Consider the following 12,411-nt stretch of genomic DNA (forward strand, 5'->3'; position numbering starts at 1 on the left):
CCATAAAACGATCCCCAAAATTTGGTACTGTTCGGAATTTTGTCCGGGTCAAAACACAATATGACTGGACTAATAGTGTAGTGGCAGAGCATGGCAGAGCGGACCGCGCCGACCGCCGGAGCGAAGTACATTACGCGCTTTGTAGCGTGGTGCCGACCGGCCGCCGTCCCCCCTGCAGCGGGCAAACCGGGGGCGACAACCTACGGCGCGGGGCCCGGGGGGCGCCACCCCCGCGAGCGCAGCCGCCACGCGCCGCCACGCCCAGTGACATTGGGGCCGTCCGGGGCAGGGCAGGGCCGGGTCGCACGCGGAGCATGACCGCCACGGCCGAGGGCGCGCAGCGGGCCGGTGTCGCCCCGGTGCACGTGTCCCCCACGTGACTCACCTTGGTCGCCGGGCTGCAGCATGTTGCCCGTGCGCCGCTTGCGCACCCCGCAGGTGTGAACGGAGGGCACGAGGCGCGGCCGTGGGATGGTGAAGTCGCCGCCGACGTCCTCGCCGGCGGGCGACCTCGGCGGCGACCTGGACGGCGAGCAGGACAGCGGTGCCGGGGTGGGAGCCGCGGGTGGCCCGGGAGGCTCGGGGGCGGGTATCCTGGGTGGGCTAGGCAGCCGTAGTGGGGGACGTGCCCAGCCCTCCACGAGGCGCGCGTCGTCCGGGGACAGCTGGCGCTGAGGCCGGCCCGGGTAGTGGAGGGGACCGCGGGGCCCGGCACTGTCGCTGGAGGACCCCGCAGGAGATTCGTCCTGCTGCTTGGTCTTGCGCCGCCGCTCCCGGGGCGGGGGTGGTCGTTGGAGCGTCGAGGACCGCGATGAGGAGTCCTCGTGGCTGGTGCCATTGGTAGGGTGCGCCGGCAGACGCGTGGAGGCGGGCAGTCCGGAGAGGTAGCCGCGCGGCAGAGTCGCCGTGGCGTGCAAGGTCCCCGGCGACACCTTGGGCGTCTTCTTGCGGTCCATCGTCTTGAACCAACTCTCGGGGAAAGACTTCTTGCCCGACTCGCTGCCCGACGAGGAGCTGGCCCGGCTACGCAGCCACGTGCCGAAGAACGAGGCCTTAGAGTCTTTGCCGCGGAACCAGGATCCGGAGGAGCCCGACGAGGCCGAGGCGGAGGCGGATGCGGAACCCGAGCTGGAGACCTGGCTGGAGCCATTGCTCTGGCTGGAGCCCTGGCCCGAGCTGTGACTGGAGCTTGAGCCCTGGCTGGAGCGAGAGTTACGCAGCGCCAGCGTCTTGAGGTCCCGGCTGCGAGCCCAGGTGCCCGTCGGGTAGGCCAGGCGCCCCGAGGGCCGCCCCTCCGAGGATGACGAGGACGAGGAGTCTCCACGCGGCGAGGACGAGCCGGAGGACGACGTCGCCGAGAAGGGCGGCGTCGGCGGTGATGGGGGGCGCTCCAGCATCTGTCGCGGCCGTGGCAGCGGCCGGGGCTGCGGCCGGTAGTCGTACGTGTCCGCGGGCGGCGCGCGGCCCGGGGACGGCGGCCGCTGGCGCTCCTCGGGCTTGCGGCGCGCGCTGGGCCGGGGCGCAGGCCGAGGGACCGTCCTGGCGGCCATCATGGGCTCGGGCAGCGGGCGGCGACGGGGCTGGCCGTCGTGGTACGACGACATCCTGCCGAGGGTGCCGCCCGCCAGCAGCACGGGCATGGCCGCCCCCTTGGCGGGCACGAGCGGCCCGTCCACCGGGTCCTGCAGCCACTCGCTGGCCGTCAGCATGTCGGACGACGCGGTGCCCCCGTCGCCCAGGGGGAAGCTGTCCAGCATCGCGGACGTCGAGTCGAGCGGTCCGTCACGCAGCGGGCTCTTGTCCAGCACGGCGCGTCCAGGGTAGTGTCGGATCTTCATGCTAGCTGAGCACCGGGTCGACGGCGAACATGTCTCTCCTTACTCGATGACCACCGCCGCACACACCTTGACCACATCTGCAAGACCAGTGACCTGCCGTTTCACCGAGGCTCACCGCGCGCGAGGTACGCCCACAACCCAACCGCGCCGTAAGAGCAACGCTAATCCCAGGCCGCGGCCGCAGTTGCTTCATTCGAGTAGGTACACTAAGGTACACTAAGGTACACTAAGGTACACTAAGGTACACTAAGGTACACTAAGGTACAGTAAGGTACACTAAGGTACACGCCGTCCGTACGGACCGCGGCGTCGGAAACGGAAGCGAGAGACTGCCGATCCATCAGGGAAGCTAATTGTCCAGATCGGCATCGGCCGAGTAGTGCAACTGCGGCCCGGGGCTCCGTGTGGTGCAAGCCGCTCCCCGCCGCCCCCGCGCCACCTCCGGGAGGTGAGTAGTGAGACACACGGTGGTGTACGCCCCCGATTCCAGTAGCGGCGCGGCGCTGCAGAATGGCAGGCGGGGACCCGCGGGCCGCTACGGGGCGGGCTCGTGTTGCAAGACGCGAGTATGTAGCATGGGTGGGTGTCACGCGAGGGACGCGCGCTCGCCGAGCGCGGAGCAAGCGGGCGGAGCACCCACCCAAGAAAAAGACAAAACAATAGATAATGACAAAAAGACGAAATGTCACCGCCGCGACCGCGGCGCGGCTCCCGCGCGCCCCCAGCTGTGCGCCGGCGCACCGGCAGCGCCTTTACACTCCAGCAGCGAGACAATCCATACCGGTCCCAATTAGTAAGTCACGACTAAAGCGCAGCGGCGCGGCGGGGCGTGGCAGGGCGTGGCTTGGCGGGGTGCGGTGCCGCCGCGTCGCGTCCTGCAGCAGCTCAGATCTCACCCACGCCCCCCCCCCACCCCACTCCCCCACGGCATGTATTTCACCAGGCCTTGTATCGCACCCGGCAGAGCCCTTCCCGCACGCCTCGCCCTCGCCGAGCCCCGCCGCCACGCCCCCGCGACCTAAAGAGAGCTCTCCCCCGATACTCTTCCTCGTCGATAAAAGCCCCATTACTCAGTATAAGGGAGAGAAATCCTCGAGAGAGTCACGGTTCAAGGTTGGCTTGCACACCCCGGCCCGCACGCTCTCGGTGCGCTATTATTCCCTCTCCCCTCTCACTGCCGCCGCTGCTGCGCCAGTTGTTCGGGATCCCTTTCAAAGATGATGGAATTCCCCCGCGCGCAAGTCGCGAGCGCCATCGCCCCGCGATTGAAGGCGGCAAAAGGAAACTGGAAACTGCTTGCTGGGGGGCGAAGGAATCGCGCAAAAATATGAGGAAACGGAGTAGGAGGATGCTGCCGACATGAAGGAGGGGGATACGACCGAAACAGCGCGCCGCGCACGTCCACGTACGCGTACTATTTAGTACGGTAACGCAACGCCCGCACGTAAGCCGGCGAACGACCCATTACGCACGTACTCAATTGAATAGAGCGGCGTATACAACACGGCGTAACTACGTGCGAAATAATGTACGCGCGCATTCAATGGGCGGCGAGCGTTCGCGAATGAAGACCGGTGGGTGTGCTGTGCTGGGCGCTGCTGTAGGCGCGCGGCACGCGCCGATGGTCATCACGACAACAATGCCGGGGAGGGTGTCGCGGGCCGGACTGCGGCCGCCGGCAGCAGCGGCAGGTCGGCGTCGTCGGCCTCGGAGGGAGGGCTCAGCTCGGCAGCAGAGGACAATGCCGTTGTGACAGCACTTTCATCACCCGCCCCGGAGGAAGCCGGCCACGCACGCACGCACGCACGCACGCACGCACGCACGCACGCACGCAGTGAGCGCTCATGGGCACCGGTATAATGACGCTAATCCACCCCCCATGCCTGTCCTGCCACCTCGCCGTCGAGCATGTCGCCCGGTACCCCGCCCCGCCCCGCGGCCACAGTCACTGTATCCGCCCAATCCCGCGACTACTTGCAGAGCGAGAGCTGCAGCTGCACGTGGCCGTGAAGAACCATGAGTCCCTCTCCGCATCCTCTCTCGCCCGAGGCGAGCGGGGCGCGGGGCCCGCCCCGGGGGCCTGACCCCAGCCTTATCTGCTGCCCGCGCGTCGCGCACCACATTCCCCCCCTCCCCCCCACACACATACACTGACAGGCTGTCATCGGAGAGCCTCTTAGCTACGAGCGCCTTTCACTCGATCGAAACGACGAACAAAAAACAAATTACATCGAGACCCTGCTCCAGACCCCCAGACCACCACGGCAGCCCTCAGTGAAACGGCAGTTAAAATAGTCATAATTATGATCCAGGGCGACAAGAAGATATGGCGCCGTCAGCGGCTTCCAGTTTTCTTCACTAATCTCTCCTGTTCCCGACGGTAAACTCAACGTCAGGGCACCGCAGACACACAAAACACACACTGAACACACACAGGAACGTAAACGCACTTAAGACACAACACCATCATCATCTTCTTCTTCTTTGTTTGTGTACGCACACACACACACACAAGCGGGCGCGCTGCCGGGTGGGTTGCGGCCCTTCCCGGCGCGTTCACACTGAGCAACACGGCGGCAGCTTGCAGCGTTCGCGGCGGACAGACAGAGCGCAGCAACAACGATCCGGCCGCCTCAGACGCGCGCCTCGGACTGAGCCGCCCCGCAGCCGCGCGCCGCGAGCCCCGCGCAGCCGCCGGGGAGAAGGGGAGGGGGGGGGGGGGGGGGGCAGTGAAAGTGGCGTGCGGTGTGGTATGGCTCGGGCGGGCGGGCCATACCGACCGACCAGCCGGGGGGACGTACCGACATTCGCTCATTGTACGCTCAATGCAGTGCAGACCGCAACAATAACAGCGCCTCCAGCGAGCCCTCCGGCTCCGGCCCGGCCCGGCCAGGGTCCTCGGCCCATGTGCCAACCCCTCATGCTGCAGGCCAGCGCAACAGTCGCAGCCAGCACTCAGCTCAGAGGTGACTAAAATAATAATGCTGATTTTAAAAGACACGACCATGCAAACGAGGTTAAAGAAATATTCCACTGCTCCAGAATAGTGCGGCAGCAATGCCAAGGCCGGCCAGCCAGAGCCTTCTCCCGAAGGGGACACACGACTCGGACTTGGGTAAATCCGTTGTATTCAAGATCCCAGTCGTCTTCCCCTCGCCCAACGTCTTCTTCCACTCGTTCAGCAGGTGGTGGCGGTGGTGGTGGTGGTGGTGGTGCTAGAGACGGACGCCCGCGGGGACGTTATCCCCCGTACGAGGCCCTTACAGTCATTACCGGGTACATTTCCGACGAGGAGGGGAAATCGGAAGAGCCCCGCGATAAACCCACACACACACTCGCGGTGGAGCGGTGGTGGTACAGTCCCCGGAGGCCCCGGAGGGCGTTTTTGTCAAAGGCATAGCAGCACACGGCGCTGCGGGAGAGATGTGGTAAGAGATACTCTCGGCCCGCCGAATCCACAAGATGAGCCGAGCCAAGGCAAGCCGGCGCGGGCAGGGCCTCCTCCTCGGGCTTCACTGGTTATCCTTCCGACGCATCCACTTCCTCGCCTCCCGGTGACCTTCCGGTCGCCCCGCCCCGCCGCCGCGCCGGCCTGGCCCCCCGACGGCAACATCAGCCATGTGCTCGTCCACCCATTAACGGGAGGAGACGACACGCGACAGAAGAAGAAAAAAACTCAATAAAACACCGGGAAGCAAGAGGGAAAAGAAAACACACACGCGGCGCTCGGACAGAGAAAGTAAGCGACAATTCAAGTCCGACTTGCCGGAAGGCTTTTGAGAAAGGGAAAAAGACAAGACACACACAACACGCACTGCGCCAGCCGCTTGCTGAGTCGCGGCCGGTCAGGTCGGCGGGGAGGCCCCTGCGACTGACTGACTGACTGACCGTGAGGTGACGTCAGACAATGCGGCAGTCCCACGCCAATATGCCGGCCGGCCGCCACGCCCCGCCACCCCCATTCTCATAACGGACGCATTCGATTATCAAACCCGCGCCACGCCGCGCCACGCCGCGCCGCGCCACGCCGCGCCGCGCCACGCCGCGCCGCGCCACGCCCAGCGCCTCGGATTACGCGCGTGTCCGTCCACGCCTCGGTGCGGGTTTAGAATGCGCCCGCGCCACCCGAGGGGTACGCCACTATAAATTCAGCCGTACTCAACCGTATTCAACAGTTTTCTCATTCTCGATTTTACAATTGATTTCGGAATTGATTTCGGAATTAATTTTTTAATTGATTTTCCTTGATTAGCGATTTTCTTTCTAAAGTTTTTGGTTTGTGGACACTGGCTTTTTGTTTTAGTTTTTTGGAAGTAACCCCTGGCGCCGGTGCCACTGGCACTAGCACTACGCGCTGCTATCAACATTTTAAAAGTTTCTTTGAGGAAACAAAAAAGCCCCCAACAAACAAAACAACCATATGAAATCGTCGTCAGCAGTGGAGCGCCTGGCGGGTAGGCAATGTAGCAGCACGGCTGTCGAGCGGGCCTGCCTACCTCGCCCCCTGCGCTTGTTTGTTTCACAGAGCAGGCGCCGCGCCGGAGGCTGGACGGGCGGGCCAAAGCCTTTTTCATTAATTAAGATGAATGCGAAACAAGGCGTCACGGTCACACGCTCTTGCAGTGAAAAAGTTATAATACCACACACGCACACACACACACACACACAAACACACACTCCCACGAGCCTGAGAGACGGACGCCACTGACCCACACCAGCGCGGGCGGGGTGAGGTGAGGCGTGCGTGTCGCACTGGTTGGCGCGGCCGCGTTGCCGATCTGATGCGCAGATAACAAAAGCTGCGGGTGCACCGCACTCGGCAAGGTCGAGGTGTCTCGCTCGTCGTCCGCTGCTGTCCGCGGGGCGGGCGGGGCGGGGTATGGGCACACCACACGGCCGGAACTCCAAGGGTCCCGCCCGCGAGTTCGCTGCTCCCAGCAGACGACAGCCGAGTCGGTTTATCCGGCTTTATCGCCACCCAAACTGCGGCGTGCTTACTCACACCCGTGCACACAGGCACTCGAGACAGTATAGGGATAAGCGAGAGAGAAAGAGAGCGAGAGAGAGAAAAGTCAGACTCGTGCGCGCCGCGCTGGCCGCAAGCACGCGCCACGGGGATGCCCCTCCCCGACCGATAGGAACGGGGGAATTAGAAAAAAAAGAACCATGACCGACGCGAGATATTTTCTCGCTTTGCTTCGGAAGGAAGAATAGAGACGGGGATATAAATGAGAAAGAGAAACGGGGAGGAAAGAAGACGCGGCGGCCCCGCGCGCGAGAGAGAGGGAAGAAGATCAATCGAGGCTAACGGGCGCGACTCACTTTTCTTCTTCCTCACCAAGCGGCCGCACAAATACGTGTACTCATGCGGGCTTGTCGTGTGTGCGACCCGGGTGAATGCACCGCTCATGTGTGTGAGTAGTACAGGGAGGGGGGTCCTATAGTGTCAGCGGATCAACAACAAAGGTCACCAGCCCACATTTCAAACCACACATACAACTCGAGTGTGAGGTCACTTGGAGGAGGCTTTGCTTGCTTGCCGCACAAGCGGTCACACATCATACGCGCGCAACACATCATGCGTTCGTACTTGAGCTTCTCTTGACCGACGATCGTAAAAAAAGAGTAGAAAACGCAAATAGAAACGGGTCGAATGCGGAGCAAAAGCCGCGTGCGAGGCTATATAATTCGCCGCCGGCTGGCGAGCGACATGTCGCACAGGAGAGGGCAGATCATCTCGCGAGCAATTTCCTTTTGCCCCGCAATAATCCCAGGAGGCCGGGGCTGCCGAGAGCAGGCCGAGCAGGCCATGCAGCAGAGAGGCCATCACGCTGCAGCAGGCGCATAAGAGGGTCACTCCAATCAGGCCGCACTAAGGGGTTGCACAGCACGGCAGCGGCGAACCGCTAAGGCCGGCGGCGACGGCGGCGGCGGCGTCCGTACTGAGAAGCGGCAGCGGCGCGGCGACGACACCGGCAGCAAGAGCGCCGCGGCGACACCTGGCCCGCCACACGGTAGCGGCAGCTGCTTTACGAGCTGTCGCCGCGCCGCGCTGCGAGTTGAGTGAAAGCGACCGGAAAGCGATGCGGAGCGCGCGCGCGCGGGAGATGCTCATCCTCATCGCCATCACTACAACTTCGTGAACGCCTCGCCCAGCGGCCGCGCGGAGGGAGCCGCTGACCCCGCCGCAGCACGATTGTAAACAAAACATGGCAACAAATGAAGATGAACAAGTATCGCCTCTTCGAGCTCCGACGTAGTACACCGGACCGTGGGTATGTTCTTCAGGTGAAGTATTTTTGGAAATTTTAAAATAATTTTCTTTAAGATCCTCACCGTGTCTTCCTTAAAATTTTCATTATCAAAAATTTTGCTGGAAATATTTTAAGTTTTCAAAAGATTTCTGGAAAATTTCGAAACTTACCGGAAAAGGGCCGGACTTGAAAACTTCTAACTCCCCATATTGCAGCGCGCGGGTCTCACGAGGCAGCCGATATAGAAACTAACACGTAATTCTCAACGACACACAATGCCTGATGGACGAGCAGCAGCGGCGAGCCGAGCCACGGACAAGCGCATTGTGACCGCGGCCGCGACAATGGGCCGACCAGGACGACAAACGGGCGACACGTCGTCGTCGTCGGGGAGCCAGGAAAAAGGGATCGGAAAGGTCACACCACAGTAGCGGAGGCGAAGGCGGCGGCAGCGGTCACACCGCACTTACAGCAGCGGCACCGCCGAGGGAGACCAAGCGAATGATGAAAACAAAAACGGCACACGCGCAAACGACGTCGTCGCTGGCCGCGAGCCCATCCCGTTACGCGGAGCGCTACGGTTATAAGCCTGTTGGCAGTGTAGGAGACCGACCGACCGCGGCACCAGGCCACATGCATTATCGCAACGGGGCAGAATGGCTCTCTGGCCGGCAAGCAGGACAGCCACTCGCATCCGTCACACCAAGTGCATTTAATAAGACCATTTCGGTCGCTGCCCCACATCTGGCGAGCGGGAGCGCGGGACGCGCAAGAAGAGATAGGGGCAGTGCTCCCGCCGCAAAGCAGCTCTCCCGCCTGGCCCCGCGGGGGCTCCTCAAGAGTATCCGAGTGTCATCGGGAAGCACCGCACACGGCACGCGGGCGGTCGGGACAATGGCCGGTAGAGCAAGCAGAGCACAGGGGGCGGGGCGGCGGCGGTAGCACCTGCCTGACCCATTCCCACAGACTCCGCTCCCACACCCCGCCCCGCCCCGCCACGCCACGCCCGACCAGTTCACCACCATGCCTCATTACGGCCCAAAGCGGTCGGCACTTTGTTCCAAAACTTTCGTCAACAACAACGGCAGGCGGGATCTTGCCTAAGTAAGAAAAACTTCCGCGTGGCAAGCGAGTTCATTTTCGGGCCCAAATCTCACACAACATTAACACACCCCTTGACCGCAACACCGTCGCGGGAACACGTCAATGGCGGGCCAAGGGAGCGGCGGCCACACCACACCACGGGCGTGCGCAGGAGAAACACACAACAGGCGGCATGCATCACGCCGGCGACACACATCATGTGTCCAGTCGGATTGTGTAACGTCCGCGTCCACCAGGCCCAGGACCGGACCTGATCGGACCAGCTAGGAGCCGGAAAGGATATGCCGCACGGGCAGCAGCAGGGGAGTGGTGAGGCAGGCTCATTTCGTCAGATGGGCCCAGCTTCTCTTTCCTTCTGTATTTAGTTTTCCTTTTCTTCTTTCTTTCTTTTTTTTCGCAGACGAAATGATATGGACGGTTGGAGCGTGGCGCCCGAACCCGAGGGGAACTTCCGAGTACTTCAGTATAATTTCAAGCATGCACCCATTTTCCCAATGTTTTTTTCTAAATTTTTTTCGTTGTCTTTTTTTCTGATTTTTTAATATGATAATCGATTTATTTTCCCTAATTTAAATATATGCTTTTTTGTTGTTTATAAGGGTTTGCACTGATTTTTTTCAAGTTCTCATCGGGGCCACCCCTTCGCCGATGGGTAACTTTTCCCTTTTTCGCAAAGAGACGGCGGCGGCGTGAGCAGGAGATGTGACCGCGGCACGGGCACCCTACTAAGGTGGCGTGCAGAGAGAGATTATGGGAGGGTCTGGAGGGAGCTCGCGTCTGGAGAGCGCAGCAGACTGCTTGCTTTGAAGCAGGCAAAGGGGCTGGAAAAGAAACCGCGCCAATAACGACTCTGGCTGCTTTGCGGCGCCGCTGCGAGACCAAAGACCACCCAGCCGGGCGGCGGTCGTCGCGTCTCGAGAGCAATCGCCCCAAATAGTCTCCGCGAGCGGGCGCCAATAGCGCGCCGCAGAGAAATATAAAAAGCGGCGGCCGCCGAGAAGAAGGCGCGCGCGCATCGCCATCGGAAAGTGCGGCAAATCGCACCTAATGGCAGGCTGTCGGTTATGGGATACGGACGGACGGACAGCCGGGGGAAAGGGGAAGGGGGAAGCGACAGCCGCCCTGAGCGCTCGGGCGCTCGCTGAGCCGGGCGGCGTCGCGGCCACGCAGCCCAACCGCCTCGCGAGCGCGATGGGCTGCCTACCGCGCGGGCGCGCCGAGCGAGGTCTCCGTTCTGTACTCACCCTCCATGACGTACACGATGGAGCCCACATCGCCCTCCTTGATGATGAGCGAGCCGGCAGAGTAGTCCACGGGGTACATGCAGTCCACAATCTCGCGGATCTGCGCCGTCTCCAGGTTCTTCATGAAGTCATTGTCCAGGATGGCGGACTTGATGAGTTCCCTGGAGCTGGAGAGGAACAGAAAAGCAAAAACAAGGGAAATGTCAATCAGGGTTCAAGATTTTGGTCCTCCTTCAAAAATTAGTAGCCACACGAAAAAAAAAGAAGAAATACGCGGTTAAAACGCGGGAAAAATTCAAATCAACTTTCTTATGTTTCGATCGGTGCGCGCGATACGGCGTGCGGCGCTAACCGCGGTGTCACACTCCGGCACCCGCCGCGGGCGAGGTGTGATGGATGGCACGGCGGGCGCAATTAAACGGCGGTCCAATCGGCGGCCAGAGATCAAATTGAAGGAGACGTCGGCCCCAGAATAGTAGAGCCGCTGCCTGCTATGGTGGTGGTGATCACTTATAAAACCGTATCTTTCTAGGCACAAAATCATAACTAAATTCAAGTCGCAAGAAAGAAAATTTCTCTGAATTAACAAAATTTCTTCAATTTGACAGAACTTAGCGTCCGTTCTCCTAAACAGATATTCGCCACTCGAATCAAAAATGTGACTTTGATTCCTTTCACGAAGTTTCCGTTACGGTAAATACAATTTCTTTTGCCCCCCAAAATAGTGTTTTCTGAGTGCGGTGGTGGTGATGGTGATTCTGCAGCGCGGCTCGGCCGACAAACAACAGTCCGTGAGTCTGACGCGATCGGGGTTTCCTGGCGGCGCGGGGCCGACCGCACCACCCGAGGGCGCCCGCGAGGCGCGAGGGCCAGCGCCCCGTCCGCGGCCCCGCCGCCGCCCGCAAAAACAAACACAACCCCAAAGCGCTTTCTCGCCCACGACCACTATTTTCGCAATACGTTCGCGCGAACGAAGGGCGTTCAGCGGCAGCTTGAGTGAGGGTCTTTTCGCACGAGGAGGCCAATAAGTCTCTCCATACACCGTATACAACACCCCGACCAACGCATACACATACACACCAGAGCCAGAGCCTGCGAGCCGAGCAGTGCGCATTGCGAAAAGCACCGTTTAGCTATAGAACAGAGTGGGCAGACATCTCATCTCATCTTCGCTTGCGCCGAGTCGCGAGCGCCAAGGTGGGTGAGGTGCCGCGCACCGCGGGGGCCACCGCCGCCGCCGCCCTGGCCGCTGTCGTCGAGCCCAGCCCGCCGCGGGGTCGAGTCACCTTTAGCTCCATTCGCACACACACACACACACAGGTCGCTCCCCTCAATGAGCGGTGGGGCGACAACGCAGTCACTCACACTCTCTGGGCCCGATTACATCGAACACGAATGCTTTCTTGTACTCCGCGACTTTTAGATAGGGTAAAAATACTTTGGGGTCCCGAAAGTGTCAAGACCAACATTTTGGAGTCTATTGGGACCCCATGATATTTTTTTCCCGGGATACTTATGGGATCCATTAGTTATGAGGGACATTACAGGTCAAGGTCCACTTCCAAGGACTTTCCAGGCAAGTCAACGATACACGGCTCGACCTACTGCGCAGCGGCAGCAAACAAATGAGAGAATAAGGAAAAGAACTTGAGTGTGGGAAACTGATAATTTTATGTTTCTTTAAAATAAAAAGAAACAAACCCGCTAAGTCACGAGTGGTGTACGCGCAAAAGCAGGGCCAGCCACAGCCACATAGCCGCGCGGCTCGCAGGGAATGCAAGCCCGCAAGAGGAGAGGAAAACCAAAAGGCGCGAGCAGCAGAAGCTGGAAATAAGACGGATGGTTCGGCGGCACACACCAAAGGGCGCCGGTTCATTTATTCCAAAATAAAGCCCCACCCACTGCTGCTTGCGCGCGCCCGAGCTAATGAACGAAGGCCAGCTGCATTGCAGTGCAGTGCATACAAAGCTT

The 12,411-nt window shown here is 60.9% G+C and overlaps 1 protein-coding gene across 2 annotated transcripts in view; it reads right to left on the bottom strand.

Annotated features, from left to right (window-relative positions):
* LOC113202771 (cGMP-dependent protein kinase, isozyme 2 forms cD4/T1/T3A/T3B) overlaps nt 1-12,411 on the bottom strand; it is a 46,742-nt gene that overhangs the window by 26,892 nt on the left and 7,439 nt on the right. The window contains exons 1-2 of one of the 2 annotated variants that reach the window (XM_026417157.2): nt 4,289-4,455; nt 386-1,915 (exon numbers count right to left, since the gene is read on the bottom strand). In XM_026417157.2, the coding sequence (XP_026272942.1) occupies nt 386-1,838 (1,453 nt within the window). In that variant the 5' untranslated portion in view covers nt 1,839-1,915; nt 4,289-4,455. Of the gene's footprint in view, nt 1-385; nt 1,916-4,288; nt 4,456-10,440; nt 10,608-12,411 lie in introns of those variants that run through there. The other variant, XM_026417160.2, reaches the window with a different exon arrangement.

The sequence above is a fragment of the Frankliniella occidentalis genome, unplaced genomic scaffold, assembly GCF_000697945.3.
Source record: "Frankliniella occidentalis isolate FOCC.00 unplaced genomic scaffold, Focc_3.1 Scaffold19, whole genome shotgun sequence".
NCBI classification, from domain to species: Eukaryota; Metazoa; Arthropoda; class Insecta; order Thysanoptera; family Thripidae; genus Frankliniella; species Frankliniella occidentalis.